This window comes from Amblyomma americanum, chromosome 2 (assembly GCF_052857255.1).
Source record: "Amblyomma americanum isolate KBUSLIRL-KWMA chromosome 2, ASM5285725v1, whole genome shotgun sequence".
Classification (NCBI taxonomy): domain Eukaryota; kingdom Metazoa; phylum Arthropoda; class Arachnida; order Ixodida; family Ixodidae; genus Amblyomma; species Amblyomma americanum.
The window spans coordinates 103,394,260-103,415,702 of record NC_135498.1 but is presented as its reverse complement, the minus strand read 5'-3'; the positions used below and the strand labels follow the sequence as shown (position 1 = coordinate 103,415,702).

The 21,443-nt window shown below is 47.9% G+C and overlaps 1 protein-coding gene across 1 annotated transcript; it reads right to left on the bottom strand.

The window, feature by feature from the left end:
• Positions 1-14,007: 14,007 nt before the first annotated feature.
• Positions 14,008-21,168, bottom strand: LOC144118897 (uncharacterized). The gene is made up of 4 exons (XM_077651679.1): positions 21,038-21,168; positions 20,199-20,302; positions 16,713-16,814; positions 14,008-14,214 (listed from the first exon to the last, which is right to left on the bottom strand). The coding sequence occupies exons 1-4, from the start codon at positions 21,138-21,140 to the stop codon at positions 14,026-14,028; spliced, it is 498 nt and encodes a 165-aa protein (XP_077507805.1). The 5' UTR covers positions 21,141-21,168; the 3' UTR covers positions 14,008-14,025.
• Positions 21,169-21,443: the final 275 nt, after the last annotated feature.

The window sequence follows — 21,443 nt, the reverse complement described above, 5'->3', positions numbered from 1 at the left end:
GAAACGTTTTCAAAGCATGCACGCTTTTTTAACACGGAATCTTTCGGTTAGCACAATAGACAAGGTGAAACTTGTGCTCAACTGTACTTGCTGCCCAAATTCTCTAGTTTAATATCCACCGCCTTGATTTTTTCGTCCATGCCCAAAGTATGGAGCGCGTCGGCGATCGCGGCTTGCACCTTTGAGTTTCTCTTTATGCGCCTTAAGTCACCCAGGTGGTCTTCCCAGACCTTTATACGCGCATAAGTCTCCTCCTCCGTCCACTGAGCACGGTGTTCGGGTTCGCCGCCGTGGAAGCTTGGGCGAGTTGGTGACGGGTCACTTGCCACATACCGCTAAACAGACACGGATGCAGGGAGTCAAAAAGAGATATCAGGGGATAGCGACCGCCCTGTTTGTCTCCCTGCATCCGTGTCTGTTTAGCGCTATGTGGCAACTGAAGTTTGGGTTCGATTACAGAAGTGGCTGCGGCCGCATCGGTCTCCATCGTTGGGCAACTTATCGCAGCGCCACTCAAGAACGTGCGAACAGCTCTACACGTGCTACAAGACTACCACAACCAACATGGTCACGTGCCCTCTGAGGCAGCCTGAAACAAGGGTAGTTTCGTGCGTTGACGTGTTGTTGTCCTTTCGACGTTGTAAACATAGAACGGACATATGAAAAATAAAAAAAAATTACTTTTGCACATTTATAATGCATTATATTTTATTTATTTACTCTTCCCTTCACTAGGTTGCTGGTGCCGAGGCTGCACAATCGACCAGGGAGCGAATGCAAATTAGTTCCTCAAGTTCATTGGTTGGTAAATGTCGTTTTCACAAAATGTGGTTAAATTTTCCCGTCTGACAGCAAAGTAATGATGTTACTATCGAATGTCATTCGATGCAAATGATATTAAATTTGCCGTGTGACACCAAATTTTACAGCGCTGGTAGCCCAGGAGAGTTGCAGTCACACATTACCGGATATCGTAATCGTTTTTAAGTTTAAACTTCAATATGCTCTCCAAAACAAAAACGCGAAATTATACTTTTCTCTGCGCACGAACAGCTGGCAGTGCACATGATGTTTCGATTTGTGAAGGCCGGTTTCTCTTCTTTATTAGTGCATTGAGCAGACAAGAGAATGTAAAGAGGTGCTCGTTATGACATAAATGACGGAAGCCAACAGTCACCAAAACCAAGCAGCATAGGGGATGTCTTCTTTTATTTTATAGTTCTTACTACTGGGATTTTAATAAAAAAGCACAAGAAAAAATTATAATACAAGCCGTTATATAGGACGTACTACTTCCTCCGCTATGTACGATGATGACGCTGGTGAACTCTCTCAAGGTTCGCTTACACTGCACATAAAATAACCCCGAAAGAAGACGATCGGACAGCCGTCGCCGTAGCTCAGTTGGTAGAGCACTGGACGCGAAATTTGGAGGTCGTGGGCTCGAACCTACAGGCGGCATGTGGTTGTTTTTTTGTTTTATTACCTCTAAATTATAATCACTACAAGATAAAAAAGACATCCCCTATGCCCCTTGGCTTCCGTGACTGTTGGCTTCCGTCCTTTATTAGTACCTAATAAGGGAGTAATAGCTCATTACGAAGAACAGGCTTGGAAAGAAAACTTCGTAGCACAGTTATAATTCCGTAATGCAAATTTTCAGCGCGGTAGCTGCTGCAAGGGAATGGAAAAATTTTATGAAACTACATTTTAGTTTATTAGAAGTGGCGGGAGCACGAAAGAGGATGTGGGAGCTCTTTCTTGTCATATTTTTGTTCACGTTGCTATTAGAGCGAAAGCTATACTATAGTTTAGCTTTCGTAGCTATAGTATAGCTTTAGTGTGGTATAGTGTGTATAGTATAGTTTTCGTTCCGACTAGCGTATGCGCTAGTCTTAGCCAAAGTTTCGCTGCGTGTTGGCGGCAGTTAGCAACAGCGCCCTTGTTACCGGATCTGCGTCTAGAAACTGGGGGTCGCTTCGTCGAGCTCCGCGCTTTGCCGTGGCGTAGCTCCTCTGGATCGCTAGAGTAAGATAGTATATAGGCGTGTACTAGTTAATGTGGTTAATCATGATACCTGGTTTATGGGGGTTTAACGTCTCAAAGCGACTCAGGCTACGATGGACGCCGTAGTGAAGGGCTCCGGAAATTGCGACCATCTGGGGTTCTTTAACCAGCCCTGATATCGCACAGCACACGGATAGTAATGAGCATAATTAGCAGTAAACAAACAAATGTCTTCATGTGATATATATAATTACAGCAAGTTCAGCGTAATTAAGCAACACTATTTAGAGAGATTATTTATCGTAACTAATCAGCTGATATGTATGTTGCTATAGCAACAGATAACTAGAAGCGCTAAACACGTGACGCTACCTGAAGCTTGAACTTGAAAAAAAAATTAGTGAAACGTAATAATAACAATGGGTGAACGAATGACGTCATATACGGTTTAACGCAATGTAAGTAACGCGACTTAGCATGACGTCAACCGCCGCGTTGAAAGGCGCCCATCGACGCTGCTCTCGCCACAGACGGCAGCGACGTGGAGGGGAAGGAAGACGCAGTCGCTTCGACGAGCTCCGGTGTTGGCAGTCGTCCGGAACGCACACAACGTAACAGACACCAAGGCTCATCTAGTTGCCCGACACACGATCTCGAACCAGGCTCAATAGTAGTTAAACCACAGTTAACTTTATTGCTTTGTAGTGGGCATCGTCACCGCGTGCTGACTAACCAGGATGAAGCAGGAGGGTTTTCGGTGCGTGCACTGCGGACGCTACTACAACGACGTCATATAACTAAGGTTAGAGCTTGTAATTGAGCTAAGGGAACTAAGGTGTAGACAAAGGGTGTTATATTGTACTTCGATATCCCTTCAGCTCTCAAATAACAGAAAACCTCGACAGTTGTCACAATAATTTTTCAGCTCGAGGAGTTAAGAAAAATTAGCAAATTTTACTTGCCAGCATAAGATGAACGAAATACGGTATACCATCAAGAAAAGTTGAGTCACCCGTTTTTAATAAAAAACCAAAATTCGTGGGCCACTGTGATGATATAAACTGCGTTTGGCGAAAACCTTTCCGGCCGATTTTGGCTGCTATTAATGCAGCCCCTGTGAATAACAATTAAGTATGAAGCATTTGTTAATGATTTTCTTTTAATTTTTCCTCCTATATCTGTTGCAACCATTCTTTTTCTCCTATCTTTATGAGTTCCCACAAAATGAGGCGCCACGGACGCACGGACGCACGTACGGACGGACGGACGGACGGACGGACGGACACGATCGTGGCCGCGAGCATGAGCCATTAAAGGCTTTCGCCCTAAAAAAAACATTGTCAGTCGTGAACACTATTTCTGTGCGCTTATTTGTGTGGCCGGCACCGCAAGCGCTATCACGGCAACAAACAACTCCTGAAGGCGCTGTGATTGTTCGATCTCCAATACTTAGGATCTCATAATACAATAGTGCCGCGAATATTTGCAGTGTTTATTCGTTTTTCAAATTTGCCGCGACACCACCTTATCACTTTGTTTGCGACGCAAGACGCGACTAGATTTATCTCGATTGATCGCAGCCAGGCAAAGCTGATTCTACGTTGTTCCGGAATGTTCTAGTAACTTTGCGCCCTTTATCTCGAATGTTCGCTATCAGCTTTAAATTGAGCACGGCCGACAGCGGCGGGCATTCTGTTCGACGACCGCCGAGCACGCTTGTCGCTTCGCCGCCGCCGAGTGATTCAGTCCATTTTGGGTGCAAGTCAGCCCAATAAACAGTTCTTTTAGAAGATCCTTTCGTCCGTATTCATCGCTGCTTCGACTGCCGTCACCTATACGTGACATCTGGTGGAGGTGCGGGGTAACTTCCATGTTCCGGACGCCCCCTTCAAGTCGTGAAGCCAGCCCTGAGCGCTTCGCACCCGAGGACGAGCCAGCAGCTCAGCGAGCCAGCCGACGTCTCCAGGGAGAGGAGCCTGAGTTCAGGAAACTGCCGGACCGCACAAGACAGCGAAAAGACGCGGCTACGAGCACCGCAATCTCGCCGAAGATGTCGACACCGATTATACTGCAGCAGTCGCGGGTGCCGCCAACTTTCAATGGATCCCTAGGCGAAGACCCTGAAGAATGGTTGGACCAATTTGAGCGCGTGGCGTCATTCAACAAGTGGGATGATGCGGCAAAGATTGGACACGTTTTTTTCTCATTGGATGGCTCCGCACGCACGTGGTACGAAAACTACGAGTCGTCCCTTACGACATGGGAGCTATTCAAGAGAGAACTATTGAAGGTATTCACCAGTGTTGTGAGGAAAGAAAGAGCCGAACGACTCCTCGAGTCCAGGATCCAGCTTCCGAATGAGCCCGTCCGCAGTTACGTCGAGGAGATGAAGCGCCTATTTCGCTGCGCCGATCCCGGGATGACCGAGGAAAAGAAAGTTCAGTTCTTAATGCGCGGCGTAAAAGAACAACTCTTTGGCAGCCTCGTCCGTCAGCCGCCAAAAACGGTCGAGGAAATCATGCAGGAAGCCTGCACGATTGAGAGGACCCTCGACGTCCGAGCTCGGCAGTACAACCGCCCTTCCTCTGCCTATGCAATCCGTTCGGACACGCCGGCCACCACCAGCGACAGCTTGCGGGACGTTATCCGCGAAATCGTCCGAGAGGAGCTACGCCGATTACTGCCATCCTCCCCACAGCCACAAGCATCGACTCTGATGGACGTGGTACGGGAAGAAGTGCAACAGGCACTTGGCACCCCGACGGCCACAGAACCCCAGGCCATGACCTACGCCGCTTCAGTAAGGACTGCTCAGCCCCAACGACAACCCCCACGTCCTCCCCGAAATGAGCCACTTGGTCCACAACGCCGCCTCCCAGCCCCCGCCCGCCCAGCCTATGACCGACCCTCAATCCCCAGGAAATGCGACGCCTGGAGGACTTCCGACAACCGGCCGTTGTGCTTCCATTGCGGTGAGGCCGGCCATATTCTTCGTCACTGCCCGTACCGACGTATCGGTCTTCGAGGATTTGCCGTTAACGCCCCCCGACCACGCTTCGGACAACGTCCGCACGAAATCGACGAGTACCTGCGTCGAGAAGAGTACACGCCGAACCGCTTTTCGCGCTCACCATCGCCGTCAACCTCGCGCTTTGCGTCGCCACGCCGCAGCTACGCAGCCGCGGTACGAGGAAGGTCGCCCAGCCCCCGTAGGGGAAACTAAAGGCAGCAACCTCTGGAGGTGAGGTTGCTCACGAGCTAAACGCCGAAGATCCTCCACCGACCACGCCCCATGAAGACGCTGCACCCGCGACGCCGCATGAAGAACCGACACTCGCTGCACCGACGCCGCACACAATGAGAACCTCGACCACGACGCAAGCTACTTTGAAATCGACGCCGCCACCCAGAGGAGCTTCGACCACACGCCCAACCCGTGACTCGCATACGCGACGAAGCCGTGACCCGACGCCGAGAGCGACATGCAATGCAAGAGCCAGGACCTCCGACCTAGAAGTGACTATCGACGGCCGGAAAGTTACCGCTCTAGTCGACACAGGAGCCGATTACTCGGTGATGAATGGAACATTCGCTGCGCAGCTCAGAAAAGTCACAACGGCTTGGGACGGCCCACAAATTCGCACCGCTGGGGGCCACCTCATTACGCCATCAGGACAATGCACAGCGCGAGTGACTGTCAAAGGACATACCTATCCTGCGACCTTTGTTGTGCTACCGCAATGCTCCCGCGAAGTGATCTTGGGTATGGATTTCCTTAATGAGCATCAGGCGATCATCGACCTGCGATCCAAGCTGATCACGCTTTCGACGGACGAAGCCATCGCTTCGATGAAAACTCGGGAAAACCACGTTGCCCTAAGTGTCCTGGAAGAAGAAGTGAGCGTCCCACCCCGTTCAAGCGTAGTCGTTACCGTAGGCGCCACGAAAGCCATAAACACTGAAGCCATCATCGAGGGGAACATGCAGTTGCTACTGGACCGAGGAATCAGCATCGCAAGAGGCATCGCACATTTCCGCAATGGCCAGGCCGAAGTACTGCTGACTAACTTCAGCGAAGAATACCGGCATATTAACAGAGGAACGACGATTGCTTTCTACGACGAAATATCTGACGTACGAGATTCCTTCGCCCTCTCCGACCCCTCCGCAGAAGATCCGCCTGACCAAGAGAACTCGCCCACTTTCGACATCAACCCAGCCCTGCACCGGAACAGACCAAGACCAGATCCGCAATCTGCTTCAAAACTACAGTGAGTGCTTTTCGACATCGCCGAAGGTGCGACAGACGCCAATTGCCAAGCATCGCATTATAACGGATCAACACGTCCGACCTCTCCGTCAAAGCCCCTACCGTGTGTCTCCGCGAGAAAGACAAGCCATCCGGACCAAGTCGAAGAAATGCTTCGCGACGACGTCATCCAGCCTTCAAACAGCCCATGGGCGGCACCGGTTGTTCTAGTGAGAAAGAAAGACGGCGCACTTCGATTCTGCGTGGATTACCGCCGCTTGAACAACATAACAAAGAAGGACGTCTACCCCCTCCCCCGCATCGACGACACACTGGACCGCCTCTGCAACGCCAAATATTTCTCATCGATGGACCTCAAGAGCGGCTACTGGCAAATTGAGGTCGACGAAAGAGATCGCGAGAAGACAGCATTCATAACTCCGGATGGGCTGTTTGAGTTCAAGGTGATGCCATTTGGTCTCTGTTCCGCACCAGCGACGTTTCAGCGAGTAATGGATACAGTGCTGGCAGGCCTGAAGTGGCAGATTTGTCTGGTATATTTAGATGACGTCGTTGTCTTCGCCTCGAACTTTGAAGAGCACCTCAAAAGACTTCGAACAGTACTAGACGCAATCAAGTCGTCTGGCCTAACCTTGAAAGCAGAGAAATGCCACTTTGCCTACGAAGAGCTGCTGTTTCTAGGCCACATCGTTAGCAAGGAAGGAGTACGCCCAGACCCGCAGAAAACAGCGCTATTGAACAGTTTCAACCGCCGGCCGATAAGAAAGCAGTGCGCAGATTTCTCGGACTATGCGCATATTACCGACGATTTGTGAAAAACTTTTCGCGCATCGCCGAGCCCCTGACCCAACTGACGAAGGCAGACGTGCCGTTTAAATGGGAAGCGCCGCAAGCAGAAGCCTTCAAGGAACTTCAGCGTCGTTCACAGTCCCCACCGATCCTTGCGCATTTTGATAAAAACGCCGATACTGAAGTTCATACCGACGCAAGCAGCGTGGGACTAGGCGCCGTTCTCGTTCAAAAAAGTGACGGGCTGGAGAAGGTCATCGCATACGCTAGCCGTTCCCTTTCCAAGGCCGAGGCTAACTATTCGACCACTGAGAAGGAGTGCCTTGCCATCATCTGGGCTACGTCGAAATTCCGCCCCTACCTCTACGGACGGCCGTTCAAGGTGGTCAGCGACCACCACGCGCTCTGCTGGCTTGCCAATTTGAAGGATCCCTCTGGCCGACTCGCTCGATGGAGTCTGCGTCTCCAGGAGTTTGACGTCACCGTCGTTTACAAGTCCGGACGCAAGCACACTGACGCCGATTGCCTCTCACGAGCCCCTGTAGATGCACCGCCGCTGGACGACGATGAGGACGCCTTCCTTGGACCCATCAGCGCAAGCTCTTTTGCTCAGCAGCAACGCTCGGACCCCAACCTAAAAGGCCTCATCGAGTACCTGGAAGGCAAGGTTTCTTCACCCCCCGCTTCATTCAAGCGAGGACTGTCTTCTTTCTGTGTGCAGAATGAGGTCCTTGTGAAGAAGAACTTTACAGCGAACAAAACAGCCTACCTCCTTGTTGTACCTACTTGTCCTCCGCGAAGAAGTTCTACAGGCTTCACACGACGAGCCGACAGCTGACATCTCGGGTTTACTCGCACCCTCCGCCGCATTCAAGACAAGTATTACTGGCCCCGACTGTCTGCCGATGTCGCACACTATGTGAAAACATGCCGAGATTGTCAGCGACGAAAGACTCCTCCCACACGACCAGCAGGATTTCTGAACCCCATTGAACCTCCCTCAAGACCCTTTCAGCAGATTGGCATGGACTTGCTTGGCCCTTTTCCAACGTCAACATCTGGAAATAAGTGGATCATCATAGCGACCGACTACCTGACCCGCTACGCCGAGGCGAAAGCCCTACCGAACGGAACAGCAGCAGAAGTGGCCAAATTTTTCGTGGAGTGCATTCTTCTTCGACACGGCGCCCCCGATGTGCTCATCACGGACAGAGGAACAGCATTTACGGCGGAACTCACGCAAGCCATCCTGCGCTACAGCCAAACCAGCCACCGGAGGACAACTGCATACCATCCGCAGACCAACGGACTGACCGAGCGCCTGAACAAAACCATCGCCGATATGCTCGCTATGTATGTCGATGCCGAACATAAAACCTGGGATGTCATCCTGCCTTACGTCGTCTTCGCCTACAACACCGCAGTGCAGGAGACCACCCAGATGACGCCTTTTAGGCTCGTCCATGGCAGGGATGCCACGACCACGCTAGGACGCCATGCTGCCCAACGTTACAGAAGAAGAGAACGTCGACGTTGCCGCCTACCTTCAACGCGCAGAGAGAAGCTCGAAGGCTTGCCCGATTACGGATCAAAGATCAGCAGCGGTCCGACGCCAGACGCTACAACCTACGAAGACGCAACGCGGATACAAGCCAGGAGACCAAGTCTGGGTGTGGACGCCCATTCGCCGCCGTGGATTGAGTGAAAAGCTTTTGCGCCGCTATTTCGGCCCGTACATGGTTCTTCGTCGGCTGGGTGAACTGGATTATGAAGTCATCCCTGACGCAATGACTGCATCCCAGCGACGCCGCGTACGACCAGAAGTTGTCCATGTAGTCCGTCTGAAGCCGTATTATGCGCGCTAAAGGCCGCTGCATTTCCATGCTCTATTTTCGCAAGATCCGTTTTTTTCCCCTTACTAGTCGCATTATTTGTTTTAATGCATCGGGTCGATGCTTCTTTGAGAGGGGAGTAATGCCGCGAATATTTGCAGTGTTTATTCGTTTTTCAAATCTGCCGCGACACACCTTATCACTTTGTTTGCGACGCAAGACGCGACTAGATTTATCTCGATTGATCGCAGCCAGGCAAAGCTGATTCTACGTTGTTCCGGAATGTTCTAGTAACTTTGCGCCCTTTATCTCGAATGTTCGCTATCAGCTTTAAATTGAGCACGGCCGACAGCGGCGGGCATTCTGTTCGACGACCGCCGAGCACGCTTGTCGCTTCGCCGCCGCCGAGTGATTCAGTCCATTTTGGGTGCAAGTCAGCCCAATAAACAGTTCTTTTAGAAGATCCTTTCGTCCGTATTCATCGCTGCTTCGACTGCCGTCACCACTACGTGACAATAGCATCAAAAGCCTCATCGCAAAAAGAATCCGGCTGCGTCCGGCGTCGTCTGCCATAAAATTCGTTGATTGGTCGGCGGATGTGTGACGTCATGAGACCATTTGACATTGCTGAGTTCGTAGGTGCCCTGCCGGATGTCAAACGGCCTCGAAATCGGTTAGCAGGTGCGCTAAATTGTGTGCCAACATCTCTCTACACCTCCGTGTATTAGGTCGAAGTGGACCAGAATCAACGGCGATGTTGACCACGTATGTCACGAAAAGGGAGCTTCGGAGGCTGAAAATGCTCAGCGTATGCGGCAAACAGCCATGACGGGCGCGGAGAAACATGCAGAACGGGCCACATGGTTTAATGATAACACATTATCAACAAGTACTGTCCTTAAATGTCCCCTCCGTAAATGATCATAGAGGAAAAGACCACAGCTCATTGAGGGAATAAGCTGTTGAATGACCTGACAGACGGGGCAACGCAAAGCAGTACGTTTGCTACGTTCTTGAAAACTGTTGTTGAAACTGCAGTTGAAGGCTGTTGTGTTCTGAATTATTTCGTTTTTGTTTTCATTGTTCTTTGTTGTTTCTAAGTGTATATCTTAATGGCCTACACACAAGCGTCGCTAGGAAAGAGAGGTACTTTGTCTATCGCGATGCGTGAGCCTTATGTATCATTGAGTATGCGAAAAAATTGTGTTATGCCCGTGATTGACAATTACAAAGACCAATGCATGCATCCCAAACAGTTTCTAACTAAGGATACAGATGTTTGTGCAAACATGCCTCTGTAATGATTATTTGAGAATAAAAATGAATCAATCAAAAATATAAGATATCGGAATTCAAGCAGGCCGCTCGGGGCGCACGTGAATCAAGGCACCCTTAACATCTCAAGCAAAAAAGTTTGTCTTGTTCTTCAACCAGTTGAAAAGATAGGATAAATTGTACAGTGCATGAAGAAGATTAGTTATGATATTATAAAACAGTTGCCTTCATTAGCAAGCGCACAGTGACAAGTTTCTTTTTGCTTGCCTTAATATCCCGTTCAGAAGAAATGCTAGGCTATCTACTATAGGCAATATTAAACTTATTTGTTTTCATCTAAAGTTATTGAAAGCAGTTATTTCTGGCGGTATGATTTGGAGCTGTAAATTGAACCATCTCATTCAGTACGTCTTTTTAGCGAAAAGAATTTACAGCAGCTGACTCTCTACTTTTGGCATTAAGTCTTAATGTCTGTCTTACGCCAGTTGGCAAAAACGTCAAAGCTGGCGTAGTAACCGGTTAAAAGATATTTAATCTATTTCGCTTTAAAGATGCTGGTGACCAAAGTGATAGCCTTCGAAATCTACTGTTGAAAAATGGCCGCCAAAGAAAGTAGTGTCCGCCTTTTTTTTTAAGTTCTAGGAAATGGTTGTAGACCCAACATCTATACACGGGGAGCGATGCCCCTATCTTAATCTCATCCTTTGCTATACCTGTCACTTCTTTATTTTTCCTGCTCTATTGGTGCAATTTCTAGCATGCTGCATCTACAAAAAAATTGCAGATGAGGCAGCTTTTATGTGCGTCCTTGTCAGAAAAGAAAGGCTTAAACTTTTTGCGGCCTCCAGACAATATCACGCTACGAAAACATTAAACAAAGGTGAGGGTTTATATGCGTTTAATGTCCCAAAGCGACTCAGGCTATGAGGGACGCCGTAGTGAAGGTCTCCGGAGATTTCGACCACCTGGGGTTCTTTAACGCGTACTGACATCGCTCAGTACACGGGCCTCTAGAATTTCACCTCCATCGAAATTCGACCGCCGCGGCTGGTATCGAACCCGCTTCTTTCGGCTCAGCAGCCGAGACCAATAACCACAGAGCCATCGCGGCGGCTGAAAAATCTGTCGCAACGACCGCCTGTGTCGCATTTTTATACTGGGATACGCATACACCACCGCTGAGACGAAACAACAGTCGTTCTTCCTCCTTATCATGTCCGCTCTCCTCAGCAAACTTGATACCTTCCTCCCGCTCTTCACCGACGTTGACTTTGAGATTGCTGAGAAGCCCGCCGAGTAGCCCGCCTGAGAACTCTCGCTTCAAAAGAGCGCTCCAAATCTCGCTACTTAGCAATGTCGCTATGTCACCTACTACCCTCGCGAGTTCTTCTGGCTTTGGCGTCTAAGAAAATTAGGCTTATGCCAGAAAATATCCGCGAACTCTATTTATTCTTATGTTATCTTGGAGAGAATCAGTGACCTCACCTATCGCATCGCGCCCGTAACCTTAAGTAGCCGACGTTCTGAACGTACTGACCTCACTCAAGTAAAGCTGAAACACTGTCACCCTCGCGGCGATGCCTGACACGCCTACAGTGCTTCGCCAGCGACGGGCGAAGTGTTACAAACTTGAAGTCCCACGAAAGGCAAAGAAGACGAAAAAAGAAAGAGGAAGTTGAAGGTTATTCGTCCGTTTGACCCAAGCCTGAGGACATCATCATCAGTCTTGCGGCAGCTCCGTTTCTCGCCGCTAGCCATGTTTTCCTGGCCTGTTGAACCAGTAGATCAACTCGTTCGTGCAGTTAGGGGCTTAAGAATAATTTTTTATCATGCGGTCGTTTATATTTCTGTTTTGTTTTCCTTCACGCATACATTAATTGATACTTTTCTTTCCCAGAAACATGCAGTGCTCACTACGAGCAAGCGTCGAAATGTTGAACGTCTTTGCCCGCAATGAGATGTGGCCCCGAGATACTGAGTCTCAGTACAACTTGCTTCTGCAACAGTGGCTGCTAGAAATATGGTCACACGTACTCTGAACTGTCCGCAGAAATAGGTGCCATTTTCACTAACTTATTAAATATGAAGCATGTGGCATCTATAGGCACATACTGGTGCCAGAAGCTATCGCGGTGACAGCTACGAACCGTTTGCCTGCACAGCTGCAGCCATGAGACATTCAATTTAAAAATATCTACGATTATGAAGTGACATTGTTTTGACGTGTGCGCGTGTGTGTACGTGTTGTAGCAATTAAAATGAAGGTGCCGTAACTATCTCACTCAGGTTTGACTGGAGACCTAAACTCCTTGTATATACAGAGTGTAGTGCATTGTTTCTTGTTGCTGCCATTCTTTCCGCTTTACCAGTTTTTTTTCTGTTTTTACTGCTCATCTGTGAATGGCCCAGAGTGTCAATATGATTCATCACACTCCTGACGGGGCCTTTACTCAGCTTTGTAAAAGTGTCACAGCTTCACCGCTCGCTCAAGGCACTGCGGCGTCGTTGCCAGTTGCACGAGTGATTTCACGATTGGTATACATAATGAGTGGGAAAAAGGTTTCACTTCATTAAACTGTCCAAACGCGAGGCACAAAAAAATGCGGAAATTTTCGCAATTTCCAGCATGCGTTCTCCAGGTTTCATCAAACTCAGGCGACCATCGGCTAGGAACCGCGGGAAATGAAATGGAGAACATGAGCTCGAGTTTCAAGCCAACTATTGAAACCCTTCGTCCGGACTGTTATGAGCTTGGCTCACGTTGAAGACAGAGGCGCTCTGGGACCGGAAGAGCACGGTGTGTGCTTTTGATGGCTGTGCTATAAAGCAGATGATCGGGTTGCCGGCGGCAGAGCTGTAACACTGTGTGCCTTACAGCGATTTAGTCTGAATATAATGTGTTATTTCTCGCTCGAGAGCTATTATTTTTATCCGCGGCCACGTATCCTTCATTATTTTAGCGTTCGTAAGTAATATAGGGCGAGGAGGATCGAAAAAAAGCAGGCAGATGAACATACAGCAACATCCATAGCATAGAGAGACCTTCCCAGGTTGCACCGGGAGAGAACGGACGAATGAGTGGCTGGAAGCAGATGCTCAAAGAGGGGGCTACTGCAGTGGGGCTCTGCGGAATAATTTAGTCCTCCCAGGACTAGTCCACGGACATTCTTTTCAGGGAACCGCGTTCTCCCTTTCCAGGTCAACGGATTTGGAAGGCATGTGACAGCCGCCGTCTAATGTATTCAGTACCAAAATCACTTTTCTGCAGCTTTGTGTATCTCCCTCTACAACGTCGTTGTTATAAGTGCTAACCTAAAACCTTGCGTGGTTGGCACAGTCACGATATCGTGGACTACCTCTGCGCAGAAACGAGAAAAAGAAGAAATATCCTTATTCGTTTGAAGCGGCACCAGCTGCACCGGTACAGGTGCTGGCGAAAAGTCCAGAGGCGTTGGAAGGGCTCCGGTCAAAGATAATTATCTGCAGAAAGTTTTGCTCGCTGGTATGGCAACATTTGGCTTCAGCATCTGTATCTCCTCCATGCCCAGTGATCTGACCACAAGGGATGCTGCAATCTGAATTTTTTTCCACTGTCTCTTACTGGGGTTGCTGGCAGCACATCGCCTCCATGAAAATGCACTCGTTGCATCCCGGATCCACTCTTGTCACGTCGTGCTAAGCAACCGAACCCGATAGTCACCGTACCACCGAGACGAAGGGTGTGAAGATTGGGGTGAGATGACTATTTTATGCTAAATTTGTCGGCCAGCTGAAAGTGCTCTGCGGCGTCTATTCACTGGAAATAACTGTACTCAGCATTCACACGTGCTCCTAAACGCCGTTTTATTCAATTCATATTTTTTTCACCCCCGAAGCTCCTCCAGTGACCTCGCGCAATTTTTCAAGTATTTGGTCTCCCCCGGGCACCGCCACCTCGAATATCTTTAAGACGTCACGCACAGCGTCTCTTCGGTGACGGCGCAGAATGCGGGGTCTTCGACGCAGGCACAACTTTATAGTGCACAAATTCGGAGACAGGCTCTGCGAATGAATAGGAAGAAAAAGTAAGTTTAGGCATGAGTTTTACGAACACTATTATTTTATAGTTCATCCACGCATAACGAACACAGATTTTGAGGCGCTTACTGCCGGGTTTCCAGATGACGTGCTGAAATTTCTCCATCGGCGCAAAAAATTTTTCACCTAGAAATTTTCACCCAGGTGAAAAATGCTTCTTATGACACTTAGTGCATCAAGTATAGTTTACTGCTACGTCCAATAATTGTGACGTAGTATAACAAATTCGCATTCTGCTTCTGCTCTCCTCCCTGCGTGAAATGTTCTTACTCGCTGCACTCTATCTTCAAAGACAGCAGAATTTGGAAGCAGTTGCACGAAACACTTGAACAACAGCGTTGAGGAAGTGCACATGGATCACTTTTAATCCCTTGGGAATATCCTGTAGTTACAATGTCAGGGTGGCAATATATCACAGTGCCTCGTAGAGTGCATGCTGACACGTTTATACTGCGATTCATACTATTCAATATAAATCAAAATCATCTCGACCCCATCTGAGCTTTGTACAACTCCTCTCCACCCCCTCACACTGCACAGTGAAGTGCCAAACGCAATTTCTATATAAATAAATAGCAGGTATTTCGCAGTCTCTTCCGTCGTTATGCGTTGTAGCCAGCGAGCATAAACCACTGTGAGCTTCTCTTCGCACCGCATAAATAATGAGTGATCCTCCTTCAGCAAAATTCCTCTGTCTTTACCGGCTCGAATAGTACTTTTTCTTAGCCGCATGGCCATGCTTCTCTACCGTCCATGGCTGTAGTAATCACAGATAATGTTACGGACACAGCAGCGTAAAGACACGGGCTGGGAAAGCTTCCAAGCGTCAGGTTTCCTTAGTGTGCCTCGATGCCAGCGCATCCGCTTGCCCGTTGAGGCACCCTAGGCTTTCCTGCCGCGCAACAAATCGGTCGTGGGGCCGTTTTCGGGGGCTTGCGGCGTGTCACGCAGTGAGGAAACCAATGATACGCGTGCAGATTAGTCGCGTGTGGGTGTCAGTGTCGTAACCTCTTGGCTCTGCACAAAGTTTCCTTCCAGGGTTGGTGGCGAACGAGAAGGAGGCAAAATCTTTATTTGAGGCCAGCACTAAGGCCCATTTAAGAAGAGCGCTTGCTCCGCCAAGGGCCCAGATAATCTGCTGAGCCCGAGTGAAGCCAAGCCATCGAGGATGGAGGAGGAGGATAAGCGAAGTAAGGAGAGGTAATGGCAGTGTTACATGAGCAGAGAACGTGTTCTGTGTCTGCTTTGATCCCTGGACAGTTAATACAGTGAGCTGTGTCACGCCATCCGAAGTTGTAGAGCATTAGTGGAGTGTGGAGAACATTAGGTTCAACTTTGCGAAGGGCGTGTGCTTGTTCCGTGTTCAGTGACGGGTGACGTTGGGGTAAAATTGAGCGATTTTCTCTTGTGTTCTGGAAGTGTTCAGCTATTTGCTCTTTGTATGTTGCGACGTCTTCCACTGACGTTGTATTCGGCCATGGGATCGAAGGCGCCCGGATGTTTATTTCGCGTGCCCGTTATCATTACCCTCGATCCCAGCATGACCAGGTATCTAACACAAAGTAATTTTAATGTTCGAATTGTTTAACAGGATTCTACTAGAGTGTCATGTAGGTTGGTTTCCAGTAGTCTAAGTTGTATACTGCGGATGTGTTTGCTTTAGTCGGCTATAGATGTTGATGTAGTGGTATCCTGTTTAGTAGGAAAGTATTCTTCCTGTATGGCATATATTATCGCGTGAGTTTCTGTAATGGTTATGATGGGAGAGTTGGAAAGTGGCCCAGCTGTGCGGGTAATTCGTTCGGCCTGTCCGGGTGCATACATTGCATACGCGTATTACCCCATATTAGACCGTGCGGCGTCCGTGTATATCGTGATACATGTGCTGTCTCTGCGCGGATGGTTTGGACGTGCTTCACGTCGACCGTCATGTGTTTTCGTGGAATGGCGCCCGGCCCTCAAAACGGACGGACATTGGCCGGCAAGGCATGGAGAGAACTTTCACCTGAGTGGCGCGGCAGCGTTTTACTGCGCACCACTCGCCGCTAGTATGACCTTAAGTTCTGCGGCCCGCGTTGCGCCGTGAGGGCGTGCTGCGCACTTTTCCGCCGGTATGTCTGCTACTTAAGGCAGCTGTGGCGCCCGCAAGTATGTATCATATCAAAACCACTACTGCCAATAAGCCAAAGTTTCAGAAACTGCTCAAATTCGCAGTAGAGAGGTGCCTTTTGATTAAAACGTTGATAACTTCAGTTGAAAGCGGAACCAAATAGTGACTTCAGTGATAGCTTGTCGCCTACGTAGTGCTCAGTAAAACAATCTATTAGTTTGTTTCTTATCAAACTGGCTGCAGCTGCGGCCACTACCAGCTAAGAAGTAGGATATTTCAGGTGCAGCAGCTGAGCCCGAGTAGTAATGGGCAAAAAGATGCAGGCGATGTACAGCGTTCAACTCATCCGAACCTCGCTAGGCTTCCCTGGAATCGCCCAGATGCTCTCGAGCCGACGTGAAGCGGGCTGGCTCATAAGCACCCAAAGGCATGTGCATGGTTTGGCCAGTAGCGTCTGAAAGAGCGAAGCAGCAACTTTCATTGGATACTGAAAACACGCCACAATAGAATTACACTTTTTCAAAATGATTATTGCTTTGGGCGTACTTTAGAAAATGTCTGGTAAAGTCAGATTCATCTTGCTCTGTGTACCGGAAGATCTTAACACAAAAGTAGAAAGTTCCGTGAAGTATGTTCGCTTTCAAAGTTATTTCCTTGCCACATATCTGAAAAGGATTGGCAGCAAATGTTGAATTCATTTTGGTCTACCAAGTGAATCACTCACAGGTTATAAAATAGAAGGACTGGAGGCAGGGATATTTTTTCGCAGTTGGCAGATTATTAGGCTTCGTGTCAAAGACTAATGAATAAATGAAGTTACCGCGCAGCATCACCATCACTGCAGCATCACCATCAATAGCCTAACACGGCCCATTGCAGCACACAGACTCTCGATATCTCCCTAACCAGACAGGTTCCGTGCCAGGCTACCAGCTCCCTCCGCCTTATCTCGACACTTTCTAATATTCTAATCCCTTCTGCCATGGCACTCTTTGGTGATGGATGCCCTCGTGCCATAAAAATACATATTCAACATTATCCCTTACAAATGTCACCCGCCTATCGAATTTTTGCCTTCTCTTTCTGCTCTTGCCTTCTCTTGGAATCCATTCCGTTACCGTAAACAGCGATAGGTTTCTTGTCTTCGCACTGCATGGCGTGCTCATGCCAATCCTTCTCAATTTAGACTTTGTCATTAACTCTCCTTTGTTCCCTGACCAACTCTGCTGTAATCCTGCTCATTAACGTCAAACCTCTCATCCTCCCTTGCTCAGCTCATTGCGTTCTACTCCATTGAAGTTTTACCCCGTTCGTTAACCTCCCCACTTCTAGCCCAAAGGCGAGGAGCGGTAAGATGCACTACAGCTTATGATTTCCTCTTAGGGATACTGGTGGACTGCAATTCATGACGTGAAAGTACCTTTGAAATGCATTCCACCCCATCCTTATTTTCCTATTGATGTCAATCTCGTGATCCGGATCTACGGTCACTACCTGTTTTAATTAGATCTGTTCTATTACCACTTTCAAAGCTTCGCTTCCTAGCGCAAGCAGCTGTTTCCTTCCGAGACAGTTAAGCATTACTTCAGTTTTTCTGTTTATTTAATTATTAGACCCTCTTTTCTGTTTTACCTTTTAGGCCCGCGATCATGATTCGCGCTGCGTCCTCTGAGTTACGTATCAAGTCGGTGCCATTAGCGAATGATACATTTCTAAGCTATTCTCTACGAAGGTTTCTAGCCAACTCTTCTCAATCAAGATCTCTGGGGATATTTCCGGTCAGCGAGCGGTCAATAGTACGGCAGAGATCGCGTACTTCTGCGTGACACCATTCCTGATTGAGATTTCATCAATTCCAGCTTTAAGTACTATGGTTGCTGTGCAGCCCCTGTAAATACTTTTACTCAATATTTTTTGCATGAATAATAATGTGCTTTAGTCATGAAGTTTTCAGGAAATTGGCGCAAAAGCTTACTTGAGAGCATGTAAAAGATTTTTTTCACGTTTTCAAATAACAGAAAACCGCAATTTTGATGCACGTATTCCAGACAGAGAGGAACGTGTGAATAATGACTTTTTTTGTGCCAAAGGCCAGCTGGCCACAACAACACCAGCATGCGCAGAATGGCACCTTCGGTACCGCAGTAGCCCTCCACGCCAATAGCCATAGCGAGGCTGAGGGCGCTGCCATCGCCTTGGCGCTCATAGACGTTACACAAGATCCCAACATGACAGAAATTTGCACAGACTCCAAAGCTGCGTATCGTCACTATCAGCAAAGCATTCTCGCACCAACTGCCCTACGCATTTTGGCATCAAGAGACACGCTTACCAAAGAGATAACCCTCAGGTGGATTTCTGGGGATGTCTAGATTGCCAGTAATCAGCGCGTTCATGCGGTGGCTCGAGAACTATCCCTCAGGGCCCCGGAAGATCGGACATCTAAGCCAATACAGGAAACATCGCGGGCTCTACTAACAAACCAACAAATAACCACTCATTACAAAAACAGCTGCCTCTCCCTTCGATTCGAAAGATCCGAAATACAAGGAGGTCTGGCGGCAACTGCAGTCAAATTGAATCTTACCTTACCTCCTTCCTCGCTACCACACTGTCTTGATCTTCCCACTCTGCTCAACATGGGGGCCGGCTGAGACCCCCTCAAACACTACCTGTGGGAACGCCCCCCCCCCCCCCCACCTCCCAACACATGGTAGTTCCCTCCTACCCAACCCATCGCCCTCCTCAATGAAGGCCGCTCTGAGAATTGCTCAGCCAGCTGGCCAAATATCGCTAGTGCACAAAGTTTTCCGTGAAGCGCAGGCCTGTGGACTCTTGGACAATTAGGAGACCACCCATGAGGACCTTTTCTTTTTTTATTAATGTTCTTCCGCTTCCTCCTCTTCACTGTGTAGCATTAGACCTGTCTGCTGTGGAACGACGTACATATGCGTGCGGAAACAATGCCATTACAGCATAACATGCGGCAACATGTTGTAAAATAGAATTTTTTACTATTTTCCTCTCTGTTTCGGGAAATACACTGAGAACCAGAAAGCCTAGTCCCTATTCTATTTAAATCCGCTAGACAAATATGAGTAGAGGCGTATATTTTTGAAAAAAAAAACGTGTTTCTACCACTAAACAGCTCACAGGAAAGATTGTTTCCACCCTGAATGGTTTTGGAACAAATGTTACGAGTGCATCGAGACCCCGGTACTTTCGACGTGTAAAACCTGAAACGCGAATAATGAGCAACGACCCAGACCGTAACCTGTACTATTAATTATATCAGAAACCAGCTCTCCTGAAGTCCTGAAGCATATGTTCATAAAATAACAGCGAAGCGTACTAAACACAGAACGTGAGCAACACTCTCTAGAAGCAATAAAATAAATCCCGAGCTTTACATAGCAAAGAGAATCACAAAACCGCAGAAGAACCACTTAAGCTTCTTAACCTCGTTTTTTGATACCATGCACTGTAACTAAGCGAAACATGACGAATACGCATCTTCTACAAAAGCAAAAGAACGTGTCCTAATACGCGCAAATCTCTTTTGCAGCACTTGGCTGTAGTGCGTTTCTAATGGCACCGTTTCTTTCTTCCGCGGTTCAAACCCTCCGGCAAACACATATGAACTTCCTTGCCATTCCATACAAAATCAACGGAAAGCAATGAAATACATATTTCAAAGTGCACTTTATGACAACAGAATAATTAACAAATACGCATGTTTCACGCGGAACCAGTGGCGCTGGTACCGCGGCCACGGAATAAGATTATAACACTTCGTCATATTGTGAGAAAGCTTGTCAGATTGGCTGTAACTACTTACAAAACTGCCTTCTGAAGGATGCGCCTGAAGTCCTTTGTGGCTTTTTGTTTCTCGTAGTATGTGACCTTCTGTGTTTTCTGGAGAAGACCACAATCGCAAAAGCGCTGCGCGAGAGGCGAAAACACGACATTTTATAAATCAGTCATCAATTCGGTCAACTCATTCAAACTCACAGATGCTTTTGCGACTTTTTAAGGCCAATATAAAAATCAATTTGAGATGTGCTCTTTTACGTAGCAATGTTCTGTTAAATTTATGGCAATATCATCATGCTTTTTAATGAATATCTCTAATTCTAACTCGCAAAGTCTCCTTTTTTCATGACCTTCTTTACAATCAAAACGATCGACCTCGCCTAAAAATAATAACCGCGCTTCTGCAAAGAAATTTGCGTTCAAAGAGCAGTTTATAGAACGTTTAAGAATTTCAAAATTTTTCACAGTTTCAAAGCTTGACTTCGGCAAGACGTTCTCGAAGGTGGGAGGCATTACTGCGATTTATTTTTTATTGGGAGTATCTACAATTACGCAGGCGTATCATAATGCAAAAGCATACGGTGTAGGTTTCAATACTCTGGCTGAGTAGGCTGAAGGCGAGGTTTTTTTGGGATTAAGGTTTTGCTATTTTTTCGTGCGTCGACGCAACTCAAAAAGTGACAGCGATCACCGGTACCAGTGGCATCCTGCAACGCAATGTATCATGCGTTGCTCACTCCAGTTGTTATCCTTCCGGGAACCAGCTAGGCGACCAAAGCTTCCAAGGTGCAGAGGCGCTAAAGTTCATTAATATAACACGGTGAGACGAATATATCGTGTGCTATAACACCCAAGGTCACTTACCACATATCCATAATATGAAACACTTGGATGCAAGTATAGCCATCAACAGTAGCCGTCGATCGTATCCTGTTTCCAGTGTCTGTATGGACCGGCTATCGTACATGATGAAAGAACAATAGACGGATCCTATACTGTCGCAATTTCAAGCGCATGCGACAGAATCCCACAAAAGAATACAAAAACCGTTGTCAGTCACTCTGGGTAAAAGGAATGTCGAAACAAGGCGTTCTCATGCAGGACGAAAACAGACGGAGCAAGCGTGTTTGCCTTGAGGACATTCGTTGACGATGACCTTCTATAAAAAAAACCTCCTGAGGGCTGCTCTACTCATTTTAAGAATAGACACCTTGCATGGACGAGAGGCCGTTTACTTTAATCGTGAACATTGTTTTGCAAAAATGGCTAC